Source organism: Myotis nattereri (genome assembly GCF_964212035.1).
Source record: "Myotis nattereri genome assembly, chromosome: X".
Classification (NCBI taxonomy): Eukaryota; Metazoa; Chordata; class Mammalia; order Chiroptera; family Vespertilionidae; genus Myotis; species Myotis nattereri.
The window spans coordinates 13,456,985-13,482,025 of NC_138078.1; the positions used below are offsets into that span (position 1 = coordinate 13,456,985).

Here is a 25,041-nt window from a genome sequence, read left to right on the forward strand (position 1 = left end):
GGGTTAAATAGAGCCTGGGAAGAGGGGGGTAAAGAAGGGTGAAATGGGAAATATCTGTAATACTATCAGCAATCTATACAGTGGGGCCTTGACTTACGAGTTTAATTTGTTCGGAGACCAAGCTCGTTAAGGAGCTTGTTAACTCAAATTACTCTATCAACTCAATTCAAAAAATCGGCTGAGAGACAGCTGGTATCTCAATAAACTCGTTAGTCTGGACACTCATAAGTCAAGGCCCCACTGTAATAATAAAAGCATGATATGCTAATTAGACCAGATGTCCTTCCGGACATCCTTTGGGATGACCTTCTGGACGAAGTCGGGGCTGCTACGGAAGCCTGGGTCCCGGGTGCCTGCCGGCAACTGGAGGGAAGCCCAGGTCCTGGGTGCCAGAGGGAAGCCTTTGCTGGCGGCTGGGGGAAGGAAGGCCTACTCTTGCATGAATTTCGTGCATTGGGCCTCTAGTAAAAATATATTTTAGAAATACTTGAAAAAAGTTCATTGTTGCTGAGTGAACATGAATAGACCGTTTTTCTTGGAATTATTCCCTAAACCAGTGATTTTCAACCTTTTTCATCTCATGACACACAAACTAATTACTAAAATTCTGTAGTACACCAAAAGAAGTATTATATATTTTTTCCGATCTGACAAAAAATAGATACAATTTTTTTAAAATATATTTTTATTGATTTCAGAGAGGAAGGGAGAGGGAGAGAGAGAGATAGAAACATCAGTGATGAGAGAGAATCCTTGATTGGCTGCCTCCTGAACACCCACGCTGCGGATGGAGCCCGCAACCCAGACATATGGCCTGACCAGACCAGGAATTGAACTGTGAGCTCCTGGTTCATAGATCGATGCTCAACCATTGAGCCACTCTGGTTGGGCCAAAAACAGGTATAATTTTGATTCATTCACACTGGACGGCTACTGATGTGTTGACTGTTGTCATTTTTCTGTTTGACAGTCTACGGCAGTGGTCAGCAAACTGCGGCTCGTGAACCACATGCGGCTCTTTGGCCCCTTGAGTGTGGCTCTTCCACAAAATACCGACTTCTGCGCATGGGCCACGAAGTTTCAGTCGCACTGTACATGCACGCCTGCATGTGGTATTCTGTGGAAGAGCCACACTCCGGGGGGGCCAAAGAGCTGCATGTGGCTCGCGAGCCGCAGTTTGCTTGACCACTGGTCTATGGGAAAAGAGGTCAGTGCCCCTGGCTGAATAGTCAGGTATGGCATGTTTTAAAAATTCTTGTGACACACCAGTTGAAAATTGCTGCCCTAAACAGTAAAGTATAACAACTATGTACATAGCATTTACATTATATTATTATATGTAACCTAGAGATGATGTTAAGCTTATGGGAGGATCTGCATGTTAAATGCAATGCTACACCATCCTATATAATAAGAGGGTAATATGCAATTGGACTGAACTGCGGAACAACCGGTCACTATGACGTGCACTGACCACCAGGGGGCAGACGCTCAATGCAGGAGCTTCCCCCTGGTGGTCAGTGTGCTCCCACAGGGCTCATGGCTGGCGAGCACAGTGGTGGGAGCCTCTCCAGCCTCCACGGCAGCGATAAGGATGTCCGACTGCCAGCTTAGGCCTGCTCCCCGAGGTCTCCTGGACCCCTCCTGCCCCCTGCCTCCAGTGCACGAATCTCGTGCATCAGGTCTCTAGTTTTATATAAGGCACTTAAGCATTCCTGAATTTTGGTATCCATTGTGTATTCAGAGTCAAGCTACTATCACTGCAATTTTAGAATATTTTCATCACCCCAGCAGAAACCTGTGCCCCTTAGGCATTATCCCCATTCCTCCCAGCCATGGCACCCACTAATTTGCCTTTTGTGTTTAGGGATTTGCCTTTTCTGGCTATGTCAGATAAATGAGGTTATAAAGTATATAGTCCTGTGTGACTGGCTTCTTTCACTCAGGGTCATGTCTTCAAGGGCCATCCATGTTACAGTGTGCGTCAGTGCCGTGTTTCATCTATTGCTGAATAATTGTTCAAGGTCTGAACATAACATGTTTTGCTTATCCATTTATAACATTTTGGCCAATTGGGGTATTTGCACTTTTTGATTATTATGAATCATGTTCTGAACATTCCTATTGGCTTAGGTTTTGTGCAACGAGATTAATCATCTTGCTGCTTTACATAAAGAACTGGACGTGAAACTATAAGACCAAGCTGTCCAAGTAAGATGGGCCTGAGGAAACCATCTGCTTGACCTTCACTTTAATCCCTGGAAATGCATTAGGCCTCTGAATGTGTGAGAAGTCTCCTGATACACAGACACTAGGTTAAAATTTAAAAATTAAAACAATCTTTAAATTTTTTTAAAAACTTTTTTTTTATTGATTTCAGAGAGGGAGAAAGAGAGAAAGAAACATTGATGAGAGAGAATCATGGCTAGGCTGCCTCTTACACTGGGGATCAAGCCCATAACCCAGGCATGTGCCCTGACCAGGAATTGAACCATGACCTTCTGATTCATAGGTTGATGCTCAACCACTGAGCTATGCCAGCCGGGCAAAAATTAAAACAATCTTAATATCATTTTAAATTTAAGCTCTTGTGAAGTATGAAGACTGTTTCTGTATATCATTTGATTTCAGTGATCCGGACTCACTGCCAGTCAACATTCATGTTTTTGGTTATACCTAGCATATCCTGGGGGAGTTCAGAAGATATTCTCTAAGCCTTAGGCAGTTGTGAGCAAGCTGCTTGGGTGAGAGGGAGCCCAAAAGGAATGCTGTACTCTTTTTGTTAGTCTCAGAGGGGTTAAGCCAGTCATGGTGGTAACCCTAGAACAGGCTTTTGTTTTAACTTAATATAATTTACATGGAGTGCATTTTAGTGTACAGTTCTTGGAGTTTTGACCAATGCAGTGTATCTACCGCCCACTGTCAAGATTAGGCCCTCCGAGCGGAATTTTGAATCAGATGCTTGAATGATTTCTAACTGTATTGGAGTCCAGAGGCCTATCAAGAAAACCAGAAAGCTGGTTTATGTGGGAAGAGAAACTGCACAGACCCAAGTCTGGCTTTTAGGTGCTCTGACATCAGTCTCGGGCTTTGAGGAAAGGATACCTGTGTCTTTGCTTCCTCTTGCAATGAGCTGCTCACGCAGGTGATGGAGTGGGGGTGGGCCCTGTCCACTGAAGGGCCCTCTGACCTGGATTTAAAGGGGAAGTGTAGGTGTGGGAGGCTGACCAGAGTGAGTGGATAATCAGGTAGGACGGTACAGGGCTCTGGAAACATCAGGGTCTGGGGAGTGGGAGATGGGCTGGCAGGTGGCTGGGCTTGGGGCCTCACGACTTGGGCACGGTGCAGTGATGGGATAATTAACCACCCCATGGAACTTAAATAGATTGAGCTGTTGTGGAAGAGAGACCTAGGAGACAAGGAAAGGGGGGGGGGAGGGGGGCGGGAGGGGGCGGGGGGAGGCCTTGGCGGTGGAATTTCCAGCCCGCATAATTAAAGATAAGCTTGACAAGAATAGAAATTCATCTCCTAGTTTCATAAGCTGCTTGAATGTGTGAGAGAAAGAGCGGAAAGGAACGTGGCCACAAATTGTCTATTCTTACCCCCTAATCCCCCTAATTTCATAGGTGAGCCTAGTGCAGCTCTGGCCCCTGATCCCAGCAGACTGGTGGTGGCTTGGTGCAGTCTGATTGCCCTGCGGAAAGAGTGGCCTCCAGTAAGGCAGAGACTGGGATTGGGTAGTTTAAAGAAACTCTGCACCCCTTTTATCCTAAGTTGTCTTATTTGAAGTTTTTTGAATTTTTTTATTTTAGAGAGGGGGGGGAATAGGGGGAGAGAGACAGATGGAAGGAAGGAGGAAGGGAGAGAGAGAGAGAGAGAGAGAGAGAGAGAGAGAGAGAGAGAGAGAGAGAGAGAAATAGAGAAATATTGATTTGTGTTCCACTTAGCTAAGTATTCGTGGGTTGATGCTTTTATGTACCCTGACCGGGGTTCAAACCCACAACCTTGGTGTATAGGGATGACACTGTAACCAACTGAGCTCCCCGGTCAGGGCTTAGTTGAAGTGTTGGAAATTGAAAAAGACTTCAAGGTGCAAGTTAAGCCCATTGATGGAGAGAGTCAAGAGTTTTTCTGGATTGCTTATTTCCCGAGGGCAGCCTCTAGTCTAATGGAATCCACTTTGTTATGAGGGTTAAAGCATTTTAGCCTCTTAAAGCTGAAGAAGTGGGGATATAACAAATATGTTTTCCCGCCTTTTTGCCAGGGTGCCTGGTGTCTGAGATTTTTATTCAACAAGAATCCTTTAATTTGTTGGGCTACTAATGTTGGGTGGGTACAGCTCATCTTAATTTATGCCCATCTGATGGATCAGTGATGAAATGGTGGTACCAGACCACAAGGGAGGGAGGGAATGAACACTAGTGCGGGTTCCTTAGAGGGGAGTGGGGTGAGCATTTGGGCGGGAGGCAGGTTCCTCCTGCATGTACAGATTTGGGATTCGGGCATCTGGAGCTGATGATCAGGGTCAGAGGACTGAGGTTCATTTGCTTAGGCCAATAAATGGATCCCTGCGAGAAAATGAGGAAGGGAGATGAAACTTGGGCCTTCACCCCCCTCCTCCGCACCCAAGTTAAAGTTATTGCTGAATAAACGCACACAGAGTGGGCATTGATCTGGAAATGGGGACATGGAGTTTTCCAGGGGACAGAGGACACATTTTGCCCTGGGATAGGCGGCTATGATTCTGCACACTTCAGAAGGCTCTGAGTACTACGCAAGTTATTACGAATCATTCTTGCCTGGCCAGAGCTTTCTAAGAACTTTTGCTGAACAACATTTTATTAGCCTGGTTTGTCTTACGATGTCTACTGGAAAGCGGGTGGTTCTATCCTCCTTTAGAATTTGAATCCACTTTGGAATTTTCTGAATTGTAGGCATTTTATGGCATTGCCATTTGTGTTGCCAAAGTTGGGTATGCTCTGACCCAGGCTCATTTTCACTTGTGTGTAGAGCACCTAGTAGTTTTTAAGGTATTCTGTCCCTGGGCAATTGAGGAATGGGGCCTTTTTTCCCATGGCGGGGGGGGGGGGGGGTGTGCGGGCTACTCACATTTAGTGGATATGGCTGGGTTTACCAAAGTCCTGTGGAGGGATAGGACAGTCATTTAACCATATTGTCAACCTCAGTTGAGGAACCCTGATAGAGTCAAGTACATTTTGCTTGGTCATGTTACATGCTCCTAGACAGGCATGATGGTTGAAATTTTGGTGACTCGAGTATAATTAGTTTGGATATTGTGGGGATTTCTCTTTTTTTGTATCTAGTGGTTAGATCAGTGCTTCTCAACTGTGGCTGCATATTGGAATTTCCCTGGGATCTTTAAAAAATACTGGTGCCTGAGTCCCACCTCCAGATTTTTATTTAATTGGTTTAGGACAGCCGTGGACAAACTACGGCCCGCGGGCCGGATCCGGCCTGTTTGAAATGAATAAAACTAAAAAAAAAAAAGACTGTACCCTTTTATGTAATGATGTTTACTTTGAATTTATATTAGTTCACACAAACACTCCATCCATGCTTTTGTTCCGGCGCTCCGGTCCAGTTTAAGAACCCATTGTGGCCGAGACCGGTTTGGCTCAGTGGATAGAGCGTCGGCCTGTGGACTGAAAGGTCCCGGGTTCGATTCCGGTCGGGGGCATGTACCTGGGTTGCGGGCATATCCCCAGTGGGGGATGTGCAGGAGGCAGCTGGTCGATGTTTCTCTCTCATCGATGTTTCTAACTCTCTATCTCTCTCCCTTCCTCTCTGTAAAAAATCAATAAAAATATATTAAAAAAAAAAAAAAAAGAACCCATTGTGGCCCTCGAGTCAAAAAGTTTGCCCACCCCTGGCTAGGATGTGGCATTAGAATTTTTAAAACTCCCCCCATGTTTTTTTAAAATGTATTTTTATTGATTTCAGAGAGGAAGGGAGAGGGAGAGAGAGATAGAAACATCAATGATGAGAGAGAATCATTGATCGGTCGCTTCCTGCACGCCCCCCCGCCACTGGGGATCGAACCCACAACCCAGGCATGTGCCCTTGATCGGAATTGAACCTGGGATCTTTCAGTCCGCAGGCCGACGCTCTATCCACTGAGCCAAACGGGCTAGGACTCCCCCTGTGATTTTGATGTGTAGCTAGGATTGCAAACCACTGGTCTAGATGTTCTGGAAACTGAAAAGTGGAGCTCATGTATTTGGTTTTCTCCTTAAAACCATGATTCTGGAAAAGAGATGCTGGGTAGTTGTTTCAGCTCTGCTCCCCTTTCTGGAGTCTTATCCAAGAGCTGGGAGCAGGGTGGGTAACGGGAGAGCCCCCAGGTCAGGAATAAGGTGGATATGAGGCAAAGTGGACAGTGGGCAAAATGGCCTGGTCTTCGTGTCAATGGCAGGACCGGCACACTCAGTGCCCATGTGGACCAGGCAGTGGTGACAGCCAGAAATAAACATTCAGGCCTGGCATACTTCTGCTGAACTGGGATGGGGACGGTAAACCCAAAGTATACTAGTAGCAGTAAGTCATTGGATTTAGGACCCACCTGGATAATCCAAGATGATTTCATCTGTGGATCTTTAAATTAACTGTGTTCTTTTGTGTTACCTGATAATCTGTATCCTCTCCTTGCAGGGTCGAGAATCTTTTTTTTTTTTTTTTAAATATTTGTATTTATTTCAGAGAGGAAGGGAGAAGGAGCGAGACATCAATGATGAGAGAATCATCGATCGGTTGCCTCCTGCACACCCCCTACTGGGGATTGAGCTCACAACCTGGGCATGTGCCCTTGACCGGAATCGAACCTGGGACCCTTCTGTCCGCAGGCTGATGTTTTATCTACTGAGCCAAACCAACTAAGGGCTCGAGAATCTTTATAGCTCATGACAAATGGGATAAGTGAGTGACTCTGGCTACTCGTTGTTCAGGTTTTCTCATAAAGGTCAGTCGTCAAACTGCGTTTCTACTGGCTTTTCTTCTGAACGGGATTCACCTGACCCCCTTGCCTTCTCCCTCCTCTAGCTGACAGCGAGACCATCCTAAAAGGCCTCCAGTCCATTTTCCAGGAGCAGGGGATGACCGAGTCGGTGCACACCTGGCAGGACCACGGCTACTTAGCCACCTACATAAACAAAAATGGCAGGTGAGATGGCCCGGCGTGCTCCTCTTTCCCTCTGAGCACTTCAGGAATGGGGAGGGGTTCAAAGGGCGGTAGAGGGTGGTGGTGTCCAGGGATTTTTTTCCCCTTCATTGACAGTTTTTAAGAGGAGGCTAGAATTCAGTGCTTCTTGGCCTTACCTGCACAGCAGCATCGCCTGGGACCACTTCCACAACATCCCATGCTCAAGGGGAGGGAGGGTGGGTAGGTGGGAAGTGATCAGCCAAAGAACTTGTGTGCATATATGCGGAGCCCATGGACACAGACAATAGGGTGGTGAAGACCTGGGGGAGGGCAGGGGTGGGCTAGAAAAGGTCAGTGGGGGAAAAGGGGGACATATGTAATACTTTCAACAATAAAGATTTTTAAAAAATTCCATGTTCAGGGACTCACTCTCTCTCCCCCTCCCCCAGATTGAGGCCCCTGAATGTCAGTGTTTCTCCAAAGCCCCGAAGGTGATTTTGCTGTGTAGCCTAGAAGCCCTGAACAGCACAAGCAGTGTGGACTGGTAGGCAGTGATCTGGACTTGGTTAAAACAGGTTCCTAGGCCCCCTTTCCAAGTTTTTTTTTTTTTTAATATATTTTATTGATTTTTTACAGAGAGAAAGGGAGAGAGATAGTTAGAAACATCGATGAGAGAGAAACATCGATCAGCTGCCTCCTGCACATCTCCCATTGGGGATATGCCCGCAACCCAGGTACATGCCCTTGACTGGAATTGAACCTGGGACCCTTCAGTCCGCAGGCCGACGCTCTATCCACTGAGCCAAACCGGTTTCGGCATCCCCTGTCCAAGTTTTTCTGATGTGGTAGGTCTGGGGAAGCACCCCATATAGCAGCGGTCTCCAACTGGTGGTCCGCGAGGTCCGAAAGGTTGGCAGCCGCTGCCATATAGCATTTCCAGCATGCTCTCAGGGGATGCGGATGCTGCTGGTGACTTGACCCCACTGTGGGTACCAGCTAAGTGATCACCTATTAATGCAGACCATTGGCAAATGCAGGATGAGAACGCCTACAAGAAGCCTAACAGGAACCTGAGATCCAAGAGTTCACGTGTTTTGTTTTGTTTTCCCTTAAACTTACAGACTATCAAGACTTCATGTAATCAAAGTGTAGATCAAAGTCGATGTGTTCTGAGACTAAGAAAGGGAACCTAAATTAACACGTGACCAATAACAGAAGATGCCAGTGCATTGAGCTTTTGTATTTTCCTAACTCTAGGTTTGCACTATATCTAGACTGGTTTAGGATGCTCTGCAGATTGTTAGTAATTCGCACTCTTAATTTAAAAAGGTAAACTCCTGGGTATTTTTGGTGGCTTTCATTCCATTCCCCCAATGGATACAGAGTCCTAGAATTGCACGTGGCTTCATTAATGTCTCACATTCTCTCCCATTTCTCTCACATTTTCTATTAAAAGACACCCTCCTTGTCCAGCCAGCATGGCTCAGTGGTTGAACCAGAAGGTCATGGCTTGATTCCTGGTCAGGGGCACATGCTCAGGTTGTGGGCTTGATCCCCGGGGCGGGGCATGCAGGAGGCAGCCAATCAATGATTCTCTTATCATTGATGTTTCTATCTCTCCCTCTTCCTTCCTTTCTGAAATCAATAAAAATATATTTTAAAAAAAGATACCCCCTCAACTCGGTTTACAGAGGCCCAGAAGACAGTGCTGTGAGATGAGGGAAACTTAGTTTTGAGGCCACCTCCCCTTCCATTATTCTCTTTATATGTATACTTGGTCCACCCTTATGGCGGTACTTGGCATTCCCTCTCCTGATGCTTCTCAAAGATGTCCTCAACCCTCTCTCCCCAAGCCCAGATTTGTATTTCTAACGATGTAGCATACCTCCACATAATGTGTTTAGCAGATACCTCAAATGCATCTAAAGTTACTTCTTCCTCAAGGGTGATCCGAAATCGATCCCTTTCTGCTCTCCATCATGTCCATGGTCTGGCCCCGTTTCCAGCAAGTCTGGAAGCAGTGGCCTGAGCTGTCACTGCACCCTCCAGCTCCTACACGCTTTCATATGCAGCCCCTCTCCGCCCTGGCCTCTCTTTTCTACCCTCCCTGCCACCATCTCTCGGCGGTCCATCCTTTGGGGATCACAGCAATTCAGACAGTGAAGCCTTGCATCTCTGACCATCTCCTCAGGGGACTTCGCAGCCGGCCCCACCTCCCTCGCTACTGCAGTTCTTGAAGCTTCTCCCCTAGACACCAATTTCAGCCATGCAGGGGGCTTAGAATTCCTCCTGGAAGAGAGTTTTTGAGTGATAGGAGCTGTTTGGAAATTGCTTTTATAAGCAGAAAAACTTAAAAGCATTGCTTAGTTTAAAGACATATTTTCTCTATTGGTCTTCCTCTTTCACTTGGTCAGCTGGGACCCATCCCCCTGGTGCCTGACCATGGGTACCCATCCCGAAACCTCACTCCCCGCTCCCCACCACCATCCTGACACTTGCTCAAGGGAAGCACTGCAGCTCCACACCCTGCTTCTGGCCTGGCTTCTGGTTAATGGCCCCTTGGCCATGCAAGGTCCTGGTCCTCAGCCACCTTTTTCTATGTCCTCCATATTCCCCATTGGTAACTTCTTTTTATTTCTGGTTTGAATCCCTCGCGGTTGGTGCTTGGCACCCCACCCTCCAGCATTCTCTGTGTTACCCTGGTTCTTTGCAGAGGAGTCTGCTATAACCACCCAGGTGGTTAAAAGACCCCATTCCTTTGTGCTGCTGGGGCGGGGAGGGTGATGATGATCAGCTCATTCAGATATAGATGCATGTGTGGTGTCCTGGGCCTGAACTTGATTTTTGAGGCCCTCTAAGGGCTGAGGGTGAGAATTAACTAGTTGCATTTATTTTTACATCCAAGCACATTGCCTATCGTCTGAACATAATTCATCTTCTAATTTAGTATATTTCAAATATGTGTTTAACCATGACTCATAGTAAGAAATACCTTCACATAGTCACATACACATCTGCGTATATATAATACAAATACACAGTATAATTGAAAAAATGCTTCTTCAAATAATTAACTCAATGCATGTGATACTCTCACATTTTTATTTCATAAGAAATGCTGCTCAGATCCACTAAACTGGGGGTCAGAAAGCTTTTTTTGTTAGGAGTCACATAAAGTCTCTGTTGCATATTCTCCTTTGATTAAAAGAAACGCTCTCTTTAAAAGCGTAAAAACCCTGTTTCGAGTGCAGGCTTTTTAAAACGTGCTGCAGGCTGGATCTGGTTTGCAGGCTGCAGGGAGTGTGCTGACCCTGAACTTAGCGAATTTAATCACCACCTGCCTGCATTTGGAAATAACCAGCTCTGGTTTTCTTTTTCCTTTTTTTAATTGGATTTATTAGGTGACATTAGTTTGCAAAACGATACAGGTTTCAAGTGAACAACTCAACAAAGCATCACCTGCATAAGGCATTGTGTGCCCATCGCCCTAGGCAAAGTCTCTTTCTGTGCCCATTTACCTCCCCACGTGCCCCACATCCCCTCTCCCCCTTTCCCTCAGGCTATCACCACACTTTTCTGTGTCCATATGTGTTATGTATATGGCGCTGTTTGAATTCTGAAGGTTAATGGGGAGAACCTAGTTGGCCCCTCCCCACCCTCCCTCCCAGTGGTCACTAGACCTGGCTGAATCACTTGCTGGGCAAGCTTCTTAAAAATCAGATTCACAGAACTGGCTACTGAATGACTTTCTGGGACAAGAACCTGTTTTGAAAACCTTAGTATTTGGCGACTCTCTCTAAATCTTTCCTGAATGATTGGTGGCTTCCCTGTCCCTAAGTGGCTCTAAAAAGGAAGCAACAGGGTTAAGTATGTAATTGGGCGGGGGGGGGGATTGACATCTTTTTTTTTCCCCCTTTTGATACAATTCCTAAACTTAAAATTATGCTTTCCTTCGTAGCTTTGCCAATTTGAGAATTTACCCACATGGATTGGTGTTGCTGGACCTTCAGAGTTACGACGGCGATGCAGAAGGCAAAGAAGTTGACAGTGTCGGTTTTTCACTGTTATTTACTCAAGTATTTGAGGGTCCCAAAGCCTGCTCCGTTTAATAATGTTAAAATGATTTCACTTAATTGCTGACTTCCCAGTGAACAGTAGACGTTCCTTCCTCCGCAGTGAGTGGTTTTAGAAGAGAAATAGTTGATCCTCAGTTGTTTGTAGGAACCTGGCTGCCACTTTTCCCTTGAACTTGAGGACTGATTTTCCTGTGCACCGCAGCGAATGGAATGTAAAGCTTTAGTCAAGATGTTATATCTGCATTACCCTTGAGCCTCCCCCTTTCCTATTTTCTTGGTTACTTAGACAGAGGTTAGGTCAGCAGCATGGGGACTGGTTGGTGTGGGATGCAGAACCCGTGGAGGCTGCTGTAGGGAGGGGAGGACAGGTGTATTTGGGTACCTGCCAGTTCACATAGCTCTGTCAACACAGCCTGAAGTTCCTGGTCTGTCATTTAGCCGCAGTTCCATTCAGCCCATTCTAGAAGCCCATTGATTTGATTTCTTTTAATCGCAGCTTTTGAACAAAGTAGAAGAAAGAATGAAAGAATTGAGTCAGGACACTACTGGGCGGGTGAAGCGGTAAGTCCACTCCCGAATGTCCTTTTGTGTTGGGTTAAGTGATACAATAATCGGGAAGATGGTGGTGTCCCTGAGTTGTGTCTGCTAAAGATGTGGCACAGATCAAAGTCAGCTTGTGCTTCTGGCCACATGGTAGACTGAGCTAGTGGCCCCTCACACCAAAACAAGACATGAAAGGACACACACGCAGACTGCAAGAGAGACATGCTGGATAAAATGAGACAAAGGCACAAAGGTGATGTGGAGTGAGTCCTAGAAGCTTGAAACTCTGGAGAGCAGAGAACCTGGTGAGGCTGCTGCCTCAGTCAAAGGGGAGCGAGGAAACTTCCCCCCTTCTGTCCAGTGAAGAGAAAAGGGCGCCTGTCTCTGTCCCGAGTTCTGGGCTCCAGAGTAGAATGAAGCAGCTAAGAGATTTATGACAGGGTGGGGTTACAGAAAATTTGCAAGTGAGAAGTCTTTGCAAGGTACTAAGAATCAAGAGGCCACCCACCTGAGCAGCCACAGGTAGGTTCTCTTTAAATGGTAATGAAGACAGTTCAGCTTTCCCTGTCCAGGAGTGTAGCCACTATACCCCATGTGGCTCTTTAAAATCCTGTATAATAAAAGTGTAATATGCAAATTGCACACTGACCACCAGGGGGCAGAAGCTCAATGCAGGAGCTGCCCTCTGGTGGTTAGTGCGCTCTGACAGGGGTAGCTCGGCTCAGCCACAAGCCAGGCTCCCGGCTGCGAGTGCAGTGGTGGTGGTGGGAGCCTCTTCTGCCTCCGCAGCAGTGCTAGGGATGTCTGACTAACTGCTTAGGCCCGCTCCCTGCAGGACATCCTCCGAGGGCTCCTGCACTGTGAGAGGGCACAGGCCAGGCAGAGGGATCCCCTTCCTTCCCCCCCAGTGCACAAATTTTCGCACACCGGGCCTCTAGTTAAGGTAATAAAAAGAAACAGTTCAGTTCTTCAGTCTCACTCCCCTCATGTCAGTAGCTAATGGTTGATGACTGCCAGGTTGGACAGCGCAGAGGTATTTGCCAGAGGTGTCAGATGTTAAGAGCTTTGCTAGAAGCTATAGTGTCAACATTTATTAGAATGGATAGAGTCTGGTAGGTCCTGGGAATTAATGGATTTACAGCAAGTCATTCTCAGGAGTTTGCTCTTGCCTGCCTGGGTGGTTCCTTATCAGGCCCCCAGAAGTTAGGAGGCTTGCTCATGAAGGCCAACACATAGATGCAGAGACATAGAGGGACTTCACCAAGGTCATGCCATCACTGATGGAAGCACCTAGAATACAGATTTCTGTAGTTCATGGCCCTTTCCAGGAGAGGGAATCCTTATTGGCAAGAGCTGGGATGTTTAAGTACTTAGTGGCTCAGCATGCTAAGTGTGATCAGTCCATAGGAAGGCTCCAGGGCCATGACCAGAACTAGAAAGGCGTTTAGTCTCTGGTGGGGCAGAGAGCAGGAAACTGCAAGTGAAAAGAACATGGCACAGTGTCGAATTTGCCCGCTTTTTTTATTTCTGTCAGAATGCCAAGTTCAGTTTATGTGTTCTCAGCCCCTTCCCCATCCTTAAAAAACACATCCACACCCACGTTCTTTTCTGGATTTGTTATCTTTTCCCATTTCTAAGAGTTTTCCTTATCTACAGCCATTTGAATTGAACGGGTTCCCACTGTGTTGTAAAATGTCTAAACTTGGAGATGATGGATTGGCCGACTTCAAAATGCCTCTGAGTTTTATTGGTCTGATTTTTATCGGAGTTAATTCTGGGAAGAAGGAAACAGATGGAAGGCATTTATGGGCCTCAGCATTTATGAGAAGTCTGGTTCGTTTGTGTCTTTCTGGTCCAGGAGTTTCTAAAGGGATAGTGAAGTTAGGCTTTAGATGTTCAGTTCGAAATGCAGAATTTGTTTTTGCTTGTCACTGTTTTTACGTCTCTTCATAAAATCAGGGTGGAGGTCACTGTTTTTATGTCTCTTCATAAAATCAGGGTGGAAGGAGGTGAGAGGTGGTTGGAAATACTTTGTGGTAGGCCCTTTGTTACTGACTTCAAAAGGAAAAGGATGGTGCCACTTTTCTCTCCCAGGAATGACATTGTTAGAGAGTCAGTCATTAACAAATAACTCAGGCACATCTGAAATTATTACTCCCCTATGGGCAATGAAGTAAATGTAATTTTTCATCTATGAAGCCATGTTTTTTTAAAAAATATATATTTATTGATTTTTTTTTACAGAGAGGAAGGGGGAGGGATAGAGAGTTAGAAACATCGATGAGAGAGAAACATCGACCAGCTGCCTCCTGCACATCTCCTACTGGGGATGTGCCTGCAAACAAGGTACATGCACTTGACCGGAATCAAACTCAGGACCCTTCAGTCTGCAGGCCGACGCTCTATCCACTGAGCCAAACCGGTTAGGGCTGTTTTTTTTGTTTTTGTTTTTGTTTTTTTAGAAAATGTATTTTTGTATTCTACTTTCCAAAAGAAAAAGAACAGGAAAACAAACTCACATCAGTTTTGTTGCAAATAATTCTTGCAATTTACACATCCGTACCTGAGGCCCAGGGCGTATTCTGCCTTTCTTTTCTTTTTTAAAAAAAATGTTTTTATTGATTTGAGAGAAGAAGGGAGGGGGGGGCAGGAACGAATATCAATTAATTTCCTCCGGCACACATCCCGACGGGGATCGAACCCACAATCTGGGCATGTGCCCTGCCCAGGTACCAAACCAGTGACCTTTTTGGGCCCTGGATGATGCTCGGTGAACTGAGCGACACTGGCCAGGGCCTGCCTAACTTTTCTACCATCCAATTTTGATTTTCAGCAGTGATGGTTGGAACAAGAGTTTTGTAGGCTTCCAGAGTATCTCCTGTAGCCCATCACGGGGCGATAAATGCAAGTCCCGGTAGGATGAGTACTTCATCGCGGTAATGCCTTCCCCATCCTGCTGCAGATCCTTGTTGTTTCTTTGCCAATCTTTACAAACTACTGTGTTGCAGTTAAGGAAAGAGGCTCAACCTTAGCCAAGGTACTGTTGACATCACTGAGATTGGGCATTGTTTATTTTCAGTGGGTTTGCGCATAGTTCAGTAAAAGCCGATAGCTGGCTGGCTGGCTGGCTGTCAACCAGGAGGTAGGTTTGGTAGGTTTCTGCCCCTGAAAGCTGGGGCTACTCCCCACCATCAGCCAGGGGTGGAGGAAGAGGCTTCCCCCAAGTCCTATTTGCCCGCTCTTGGGATGGGGGAAGGTGTCCGGATTGGGGCTCCACATTTTACAAGAAAAATGTCTGATCCTGCCTAACATTCCAACAGCTGAATTTGTTTATCTGAAAGATGAAGTGGTAAATCAGGAGCGGTTAGCATTAAATGAGAGTATATGGGAACCTGATTTTGTAAATCTCAGTGTCCTTGACTATTTCCCCACGAGAAGCCTCTTTAACTTACAACAGGTCCAGACTGGACTCTGGGAAGCAGGTGAGCGGGGAGGGAAAAGCAGCTCATCGGAGCAAGTCAGAGGCCGCATCTCCCGGCGTTTGAGGTGTCTGCAGCTGTTTTGCTATCACACACCACTGTCCGAGAACACATGACTTGGCGACGGGTTGTGCCATGTGTGCAATGAGTTGTCATGGTATTTGTATTCCAGTTAGATTTGCCAAGCCCCTTTTCCAGGCCTGTGTTTCCCTGTCTCTTAGTGTCCTCTGCTGGTGGTTTCTAGTACACTCACCCTATCTGAAGGACTGAATGCTTCTGCAATAATGGAATCAGAAAATCATCAGTTGCAGCCACTCTAGTAATAATAGGTTCAGGCAAGGACCTTGTAGATGCCAAAGACACCGGTGAAGGCTTCTTGGGAGATCAGGACCTTACCCAGCTTGGGAGGATCACCCCACAGCTTGCTTAGTAATTTTAAAGGGACAGAAAGGTACCTTTGCACATGGACAGATCTGGTGCCATCTACTTCAACTGATTGGTCACACTTAGCATCACCTATATTTGGACAAGCACACAACTCCTGTCCCTATTGTGGTGCCTCTGGGACATGGTTCTCAACCTTCTGGCCCTTTAAGTACAGTTCCTCATGTTGTGACCCAACCATAAAATTATTTTCGTTGCTACTTCATAACTGGAATGTTGCTACTGTTATGAATCGTAATGTAAATATCTGATATGCAGGGTGGTCTTAGGCGACCCCTGTGAAAGGGTCGTTCGACCGCCAAAGGGGTCGCGACCCACAGGTTGAGAACCGCTGCTCTAGGATATATGTCAATCTGACTCTAATGAAGATGATCAGGCAAACCCACCTGAGGAGTTTTCTGCACAGTACTTGGTCTGGACTTTTCCAAGATGTCAAAGGGGGAGGGGGGGAACTAGTCTAGATTAAATGAGGTTAAGAAAGGGAAAAAAAGAAAACCCAGCAAAATACATTGTATGATCCTTCGTTCAAAAGCAGAACAACTATAAAGGACATTAGTTGTACAATTGGAAACACTCGAGGGTGGATTCTGAACTACATGGTGGTATTACGTCCATGTGCACTTTGCAGGAATGTGATAATGGCCATGTAGTTAAGTAGGCCATCTTAAGAGATCCCTGCTGACATATTAGGGGTAAAGTGTGATGTCCGCAGTGGCCATTTTCTCCAACTTTTTACAGTGGGGCCTTGACTTACAAGTTTAATTTGTTCTGAGACCGAGCTCGTTAAGGAGCTCGTTAACTCAAATTACTCTGTCAACTCAATGCAAAAAATCCTCCGAGAGACAGCTGGTATCTCAAAAAACTCGTTAGTTGGGACACTCGTAAGTCAAGGCCCCACTGTATTAGGAAAATTTAAATCATGCCAGGAGGGTTTTTAAAGAGTAAAGTCATATGTCCAGCAGTTGTGGAGATTTGGTGGCCATGTTGGTTAAACCTAAAAGGCCAAGCATTAGATTTGTGGGTGCTATTCAGGAGTCAGCCTGGGGCCATGTGGCTTGCTTCCGCACACTCTTGCTCCCAGGTCCAATTTTAAGGCAGGCTCACCATGAGCGGCCTTCTTACAAGGCTCATTCTTGTCTCCCTTTTTTTCCAGATTACCACCCATAGTTCGAGGAGGGACCATTGACAGGTACTGGCCCACTGCTGATGGCCGCCTGGTTGAGTACGACATAGATGAAGTGGTGTATGATGAAGATTCACCTTATCAGAACATTAAAATTCTGCATTCAAAGCAGTTTGGAAATATTCTCATCCTCAGTGGGGATGTTAGTAAGTATTCCAGCCCTACCCCAATTGTATAACAAAGTGACTGTTGGCCCCTAGCCAGTTTGGCTCAGTGGATAGAGCGTCGGCCTGCGGACTGAAAGGCCCCAGGCTCCATTCTGGTCAGGGGCACATGCCTAGGTAGTGGGCTCGATCCCCAGTAGGGGGCATACAAGGATCAATGATTCCCTCTCATCATTGGTGTTTCTATCTGTCTCTCCCTTTCTGAAACCAATAAAAATATGTTAAAAAAAATTTTTTTTAAAAAAGTGACTGTTTGATTATGTTGTTTTCCTGACAAATATCACTGTTGTGGATTTGCCCAAGTTTGTCCTTGGCACTGGTGTTTTTGAAATGAACATTTCTGTTGTGTTCACTTGTAGATTGTCTGGGCCTTTGTGTTTTACAGCAGAGCTAGGAAAACTTTGTCTCGACATTCTTTTTTCTTAATTTCTTAGTATTGAGTATTTGGATTATATTTCCAAAAGTATATAATTGCTTATTTACAAAAATATTTTTGTTATGGAAAACCTCACATCTAAGTAGACAAAGTAGTATGATGAACCCACATAATACCCTCACCACTGAGTGCCAATGGTTATTGACTCCTGGCCAGTCTTGTTTCCCCTAAACCCCAGTCCACTTTCTTTCTCATTTTTTTAATTGATTTCAGAGAGGAAGGGAGAAACATTGATGATGAGAAAGAATCTTTGATCAGCTGCCTCCTGCATGCCCCACACTGGGGATCTAGCCTGCAACCTGGGCATGTGCCCTGACTGGGAATCAAACTGTGACCTCCTTGGTTCATAGGTCAGTGCTCAACCACTGAGTCATGCTGGCTGGGCTGTTTCTCATATTTTGAAGCAACTCTTAGATGTTGTGTTATTTCATCTGGAAAGACATAATTGCTTTTAATAATTCATATCAGTACATCCTTAAGACCAAGTTTTTTTCTGAATGACTAATGCAGACATGTATGTCATCTATGTGTGTAATGTATTGTATTGGGATTGATGAAAAATCCACAATCCAAAAAACTACTTTTGTGCGTTGTCGGCTGTATTTAAAAATTGAAAATGAAACATCGTGGGCTAGAATGCAGCCCTTCCGAGAGGGGTGTGAGTCAGGTGGTGTGTGGCTTTGGGTAGAGTCACCAATTTGGGTCTGTTTTCTTCCTAGATCTGGCGGAGAGTGATTTGGCGTATACCCGGGCCATCATGGGCAGTGGCAAAGAAGATTACACTGGCAAAGATGTGCTGATTCTGGGAGGTGGAGATGGGGGCATTTTATGTGAAATAGTCAAACTGAAACCAAAGATGGTCACTATGGTAGAGATATCCTTTTTATATGGAATCAGGTTCAATGGGCTGCTTTTGTTTTCTTCCTCCCTTTTTGTCTCGTGAGTCCAGTTAATGTTATGAGGGAAATGTGTGATAAAGAGTGCCTTGAACAAACATTTCAATTTAGTACCAATAGCCTTTTTATGTGGCCAGCAACAAAGAAGCAGAGATAATCTAGTTGCAAATGAAAGAACAAGCAACTTTGGTACCATGTCTACTCAGCAGTTGCCAAAATACCTTCTTTATGAGAAGAAAAAAATTCATTTCTTTTTGAATGTCCTGGGTGCAAAAATATAATCATTGTCTTACTCATCTTTTTTAACTTGTGATACATAAATGAATGTTATAAAACTTCTGTTTGTCTTAACCTTTTTAAAAAAGTATTACTATTTCAGAATTCTTTGATATGTTTAAATTCTGGCTAAATTTCTCCTTAACCTGTTCCGAACATTGACCAAATGGTGATTGATGGATGTAAGAAATACATGCGAAAAACATGTGGTGATGTCTTAGACAATCTTAAAGGAGACTGCTATCAGGTACTTGTGTTTTCCAGATAATGTTTTTAAGTGAACTGATAATATAACTAATCTGAATTGTGCCTTCCTAAAACAACTTTAAGTATAACTGGCTAAGAAGATAAATATATCATCTTGTATGGGAGGAGAGTTTTCTATCTACCCTTCTAGTTCTTGGTTGAGACTCCTATAATCACAAACAGATTAACAAGAGAAAAACAGACGTTTATTGGCATGTATACCTCTTATGTATGTGAAGGTCCCAAGAGAAAAGTGAGTAACACAGAGGTAGCTTTAGAATTTAGGCTTAAATATCATCTTCTATATATATAAAAGCCTAATATGCAAAGTGTCCACTCTGAAATTTGACCAACCGGGAGTTTGATTGCTCGCTATGACGTACGCTAACCACCAGGGGGCAGCACGTAATGAAAGAAGGCCCTAGCTGGCAGCCACTAGGGACCCTACCCATGCACAAATTTCGTGCACTGGGCCTGTAGTCTTAAATAGGGAAAGGGGAGAGTAAACGACTTTTCGGAAAGATGGATGGGCCCTTAGAAGAATAGATAGAAGGCAAGGTAGTTTGCGACAAAGTTTGTCGGAGTCCACGTAGTGTCAATCTTCTCTCCTGTGATAAGAGGCGATGTTCCTGGTTGAATCCTCCGGGGAGGGGAATGGATGACAGTTGAGTTTCTTTTAAAGGATCTGTCTTTAGGCAGATAAGGGGAGTTCAGAGAAAGCCTCTCTAGTCAATATGCCAATGCATCCTATTTTGAGGTGGCATGTTCTGGTCCCCTTCATTCTCTTTGTGAGTTATATGTAGATTTATATTTAAGGCAGAAGTGTACTTACAATAAGAAATAACTCTATAATTTCTGAATTTAATAACACTCATTCATTCTTTTTTCTTTTTTTAAATCCTCACCCGAGGCTATTTTTCCATTGATTTTTAAAGAGAGTGGGAGAGGAAAAAGAAATATCGATGTGAGAGAAGCACATTGATTGGTTGCCTCCTGCACGAGCCTCAACCAGGCCCAGGCTGGGGAGAAGCCTGCAACCAAATTACGTGCCCTTGACCGGAATCGAACCCAGGACCCTTTGGTCCTCAGGCCAATGCTGTATCCATTGAGCCAAACCTGCTAGGGTTCATTGTTTTTTTAAAAAATATATATTTTATTGATTTTTTACAGAGAGGAAGGGAGAAGGATAGAGAGTTAGAAACATCAGTGAGAGAGAAACATCGATCAGCTGCCTCCCGCACACACCCCACTGGGGATGTGTCCGCAACCAAGGTACATGTCCTTGACCGGAATCGAACCCTGGACCCCTCAGTCCACAGGCCAATGCTCTATTCATTGAGCCAAATCGGTTAGGGCTCATTCTATATAAAAGATGTCATGTACCATTTTATGACCTGACAACCACCACCTTTTGTCTCTCTACCCTGGATAATCTCTCTGTGTCTGGGTCTTTCAGAGGGAATTTGCTAAGCAAACTGGTTCCTGTCCTAAATTCTACTGTACTTGCAAGTCCACCCATCATTACAGTTTGTAGGATACATTTGTATTATAATTTAGGATGCATGTTTGATGTTCATACCTGCAGTACTTTTTAGAACAATATAATCAAGCAAATACTTATTTTATTTGAATAAAAATCTTGTGTATCTCTAGATGTATAGACATTTTAGATGAGAGCTTCAGTTTGTTGATTTATAAATTACTCCATCCCATTGTCCCTAAAGTGTGTGCATCCAAATTTGATTTCACAGTACACACATGTTAATTTTTTAAGCTGAGAGAGGAATTATTTCCACATTAGAGTGCAGTTTTGACTGTTTTGTGGGCATGAGGAAAAAATATACATTTTACTTATACTATGTGAAAGTTTAAAAGTGGGGGATTAGGTTCTTCAGAGCATGACAGATTTTTTCACAATGAGCTAAAAGTTACCATTGTTAACAAATAATGTTTGTATTGTTAGCCAGGCCCTCTGCCCTGGGTGTCTTAACATTGCATGCTCACATGTGTACCAAGCAGATATTATTTCTGTTTTATGGATGAAGATTAAACTTAGAGTTTGAAGGACTTTTATTCAAAGTTATAGGGTAATTTTAGAGGAGTGATTCAGATTCCTAATTCCTTGTATGAATTAAGGAAAATACCAAACAGAACCCCAAACCAAACCTGCAATACTGTGGAGTTGTGCATGTGGAGTTGTGCACTGTTATAATTAACTAGAGGCCTGGTGCACAAATTTGTGCACAGGTGGGGTCCCTCAGCCTGGCTGGTGATTGAGGCCTATGGTGGGCTGGCTGGCTGGGGGGAGGGGCCACAGGCCATTGACTGTGAGAGTGCACTGACCACCAGGGGGCAGCTCCTGCATTGAGTGTCTGCTCCCTGGTGGTCAGTGTGTGTTATAGTGACTGGTCAACCGGATGTTCCAGTAGTTCTGTCATAATGGTCGCTTAGGCCCGTGGTTGGCAAACTGCGGCTCGCGAGCCACATGCGGCTCTTTGGCCCCTTGAGTGTGGTTCTTCCTAAGCCTTAGGAGTACCCTAATTAAGTTAATAACAATGTACCTACCTATATAGTTTAAGTTTAAAAAATTTGGCTCTCAAAAGAAATTTAAATTGTACTGTTGATATTTGGCTCTGTTGACTAATGAGTTTGCTGACCACTGGCTTAGGCTGTATATATATATATATATAGAAGGGCATATATAAATGGGAAGATTTACTAATGGCCTGGGAAATAAACCTTTCCACTTGAAAATCCATCCGAGGGCAGAGCACTGAAGGCAGAAGGTGACACAGACAGTTGGACATTTTAGAGAAGGGGAAAGTAGTATTTTTGAAATTGCTGGGCTCTTGAGGAAGTTGTTTGCCTGAACATATCCTTTTCCCCCTGCCTTCTTTCTGGAACAGAACAACCAGCAGGGGAAGCCTGTACAATTCTTCTGAGGCACACAGTTTTCCCAGCTCTAAAGGGGTGGAGGTTGCTGGTCTCCCTGCCAGCGGCAGACAAGCCCCTTAGGCATTAAAATTCTACCATCAACAAATCACCAGGACCTTTCAACTGTTTGTCTTTTGAAAAACAGAAAATTACTCTGATAACCTTTTATTAGAAAATAGTAAGTGTTCCAAAGCACTTATAAAAGAATCATTAAAATAGTACAAAAAGAATACTAAAAGCCGATTTCTGTATGGGCAAGATTTCCAAGTATAAAATAGTAGTAAGTTAAATCTGACACTTTATTTAAAGACTTATATATATTATGTGCAAGAAAGTTTAGTTCATAAATGTAAAAATATGAATCTTAAAGAAGTCAACATAATTTATTATATGAATAATTTAAAGGAGAAAATAATTGGCATTAATAGATGCTAAAGTATTTGGGAATATATAGTCATTCTTTTTTTCAAAGATCAAAATATTTGTCTTATGACATCCAGTTGGCTTAGAAGTATTTATAAAATATTTTAAAATTTTCTTTTATTTTTTTCCATCACCATTTATCCCCTCTATGCCGTCTTCCACCCCCCGTAATCACCACACTATTGTCCATATCCATGGGAGTTCTCTCTCTCTCTCTCTCTCTCTCTCTCTCTCTCTTTTGTTAATCATCACCCAAGGATATTTTTCCCATTTTTTTTTTATGTGTGTGTGTGTTGTTTTTTTTTAGATAGTGGGAGGGGGAGAGAGAGGGGCAGAGGGAAACATCTACATCTATGTGATGTGAGAGAGACAAATTGATTGGTTGCCTCCCGCACTCACCCTGATCGGGGCAGGGATCAAACTGGCAACCGGGTATGTGCCTCTGACCTAGAATCAAACCCTTCCATGCGCAGGCTGGTGCTCTAACCACTTAGCACACCAGCCAGGGCCTCTCTCTCTTTGATTCTTTTTTGCTCAGCCACTCTAACCCCATCCAACCTCCCTTCCCCCACCAGAGCTGTCTGCCTGCTCTCTATCGATGTGTCTGTCTCTATTTTGCTTGGTAGTTTAGTTAAATTCCACATATGAGTGAAATCATATAGTACCTGTCTTTCTCTGACTGGCTTATTTCACTTAGCATAATGCTCTCCAGGTCCATGGATGTTCTCACAAAGGGTAATGAAATTTCTTTAGGTAAAATAAAATTGCAAAAGAAGGGCAACTACCTAAACATAATAGAAACCATCAGAAACCTAAAGATAATATTGTATTAAACTAGGGGCCCAGTGCATGAATTTGTGCACCTCGAAAGGAACTGTGAGCCGCGAGGCTACGGTGGGCACAGGGCTGGGTCTCGGCCCATCCTCTGCACCCTTGCCTGGCCCCTCCTGCCGCGGCCCCCGGTCCCCTCTCTGCCGGCAACCCCACTCCCGCTGCCACTGCTCCCATGCGCTGACAGCCTGCCATGTTCCACACATCATGTTCCACACATGCCCCCTGGTGGTCAGCGCACGTCATAGCAACCGGTTGGTTGGTCTGCCGTTCGGTCTGTTTGCATATTAGCCTTTTATTATATAAGACTAGAGGCCCGGTGCATGAAATTCGTTCATGGGGGGCGGGAATAGGGGGGTTCCTCAGCCCGACCTGCACCCTCTCCAATCCAGGAGCCCTCAGAGGATGTCCTACTGACGGCTTAGGCCCGCTCCCCGTGGCTCTCTGCTCTCTACGGGGCCTGCCTGCTCCACACCATGGCGACGGGCAAGCAGGCCCTGCTGGGTGCTGCCTGTGGGCAGTGCTTGCCTGCTTGCGGATTGCCAGAGTGACTGCCGGCAGGCACTGCTGGGCGCTTGCCTGCTCCGGGTCACCACAGCAATGCCTGCTGGGCTCACGTTGCCGGGGTGACGCCGCCAGCATCCTGCCCTGGCTGCTATGGGTGCCACCATCTTTGTCATGGAGTGATGGTTAATTTGCATATTACTCTTTTATTAGATAGGGTGGTATCAGCTCAAGAAAGATTCAAACAAGTAGAGAGTTTTTATGAGTTTATTTGAGCCGTACTGACAAAAATTGCCAGGAAGCAAAATCTCAACTGATTGAGAAACTGCTCCTGAGCTTGGCAGTTTTGCACCTTACTTTATACATTAGACTCAAAGGAGGAGGCATAAGCACAGTTACATGAAATCCATTGGTGATAGATTATAGAGGCGGGGTAAAGCAAAACTGGGGGCAGAATCTCTGAGATTGGATAAAAAGTAAAACATACTTCTTTTACATTGGTGGGTATAGGATAGTTAACAGTTAACAACATGATAATAACAATGAGGGGTTTTGTGGCCTCTGCTCTGGTGCAGTGAAGGGGTCTGGACAAAAAAGATATTACCCTGACATTCCAAAGGTATGTTATGTTAGATGCAAAAAAAAAACAAACAAAAAACGACAGGCACAGTTAAGGTAAAGATTGACTTTTGTCAAGGGAGATACAGGCCTAGGACATGACTACCCACCATGACTGCTTTTAATTAGGAAGTTTTAACTTCACACCATCTTATATGTGGTTCCTTTAGGTCTCTCAGTTCGTAAGGTGGCCACACAGGCCTCCCCTGAGCCTGTCCAGTTTAGTATGTGGCCCCTTTCTCGTCCATAAGGGAAAAATACGTAAGGCATTTCCTCTGAAACTAGGGTGAGGATGCTTATTCCCTTTATTCAGCATTCTTTTTGAGGCTTTATGTACTTCAGTAAGGCAGGAAAATGTAAAGAATATAAATATAGAAAGAAATTATTTGCCAGTTGGTTAGAAGATCTAGGAAACTCATCTAGAAATCTAGTTGAATTCATGAAAATTTGGTAAAGTGATTGCAGAAAGACAGACTTAAAAGCTCCTGCTATGCTAACCACAAAACAGTTTGAATGGAAATTGGGGTGGAGTGTAGATTGGAAATCCTATTTAGAGTAGTAACCAGTTGTTAAATACCTAGGAATAAGTTTAACACAAATCCGGAGTATTGTGAGACTGATAAGAATTACGTTAAGATCCTATTGAAAGAAAGCAACTGAAGTTTGAATCTGTGGAGAGACATTACATTTCTTGGATGAAAATATCAGAACAATGTCTTTCATCCTAATGATAAATAATTCTAAAGAGAATCCCAAGGGAGTTTTTAGAATTTGACCAAGTGATTTTGAAGTTCATTTGTAACAATAAGTTTCTAAGAATAGCCAAGAAAAA

At 44.6% G+C, this 25,041-nt stretch overlaps 1 protein-coding gene across 1 annotated transcript in view; it reads left to right on the top strand.

The window, feature by feature from the left end:
* Nucleotides 1-25,041, top strand: part of SMS (spermine synthase) — a 58,035-nt gene that overhangs the window by 17,473 nt on the left and 15,521 nt on the right. The window contains exons 2-7 of the mRNA XM_081114974.1: nucleotides 7,057-7,177; nucleotides 11,115-11,205; nucleotides 11,729-11,793; nucleotides 16,852-17,027; nucleotides 18,201-18,355; nucleotides 18,811-18,900. Of these exons, the coding sequence (XP_080971100.1) occupies nucleotides 7,057-7,177; nucleotides 11,115-11,205; nucleotides 11,729-11,793; nucleotides 16,852-17,027; nucleotides 18,201-18,355; nucleotides 18,811-18,900 (698 nt within the window). The remainder of the gene's footprint in view (nucleotides 1-7,056; nucleotides 7,178-11,114; nucleotides 11,206-11,728; nucleotides 11,794-16,851; nucleotides 17,028-18,200; nucleotides 18,356-18,810; nucleotides 18,901-25,041) is intronic.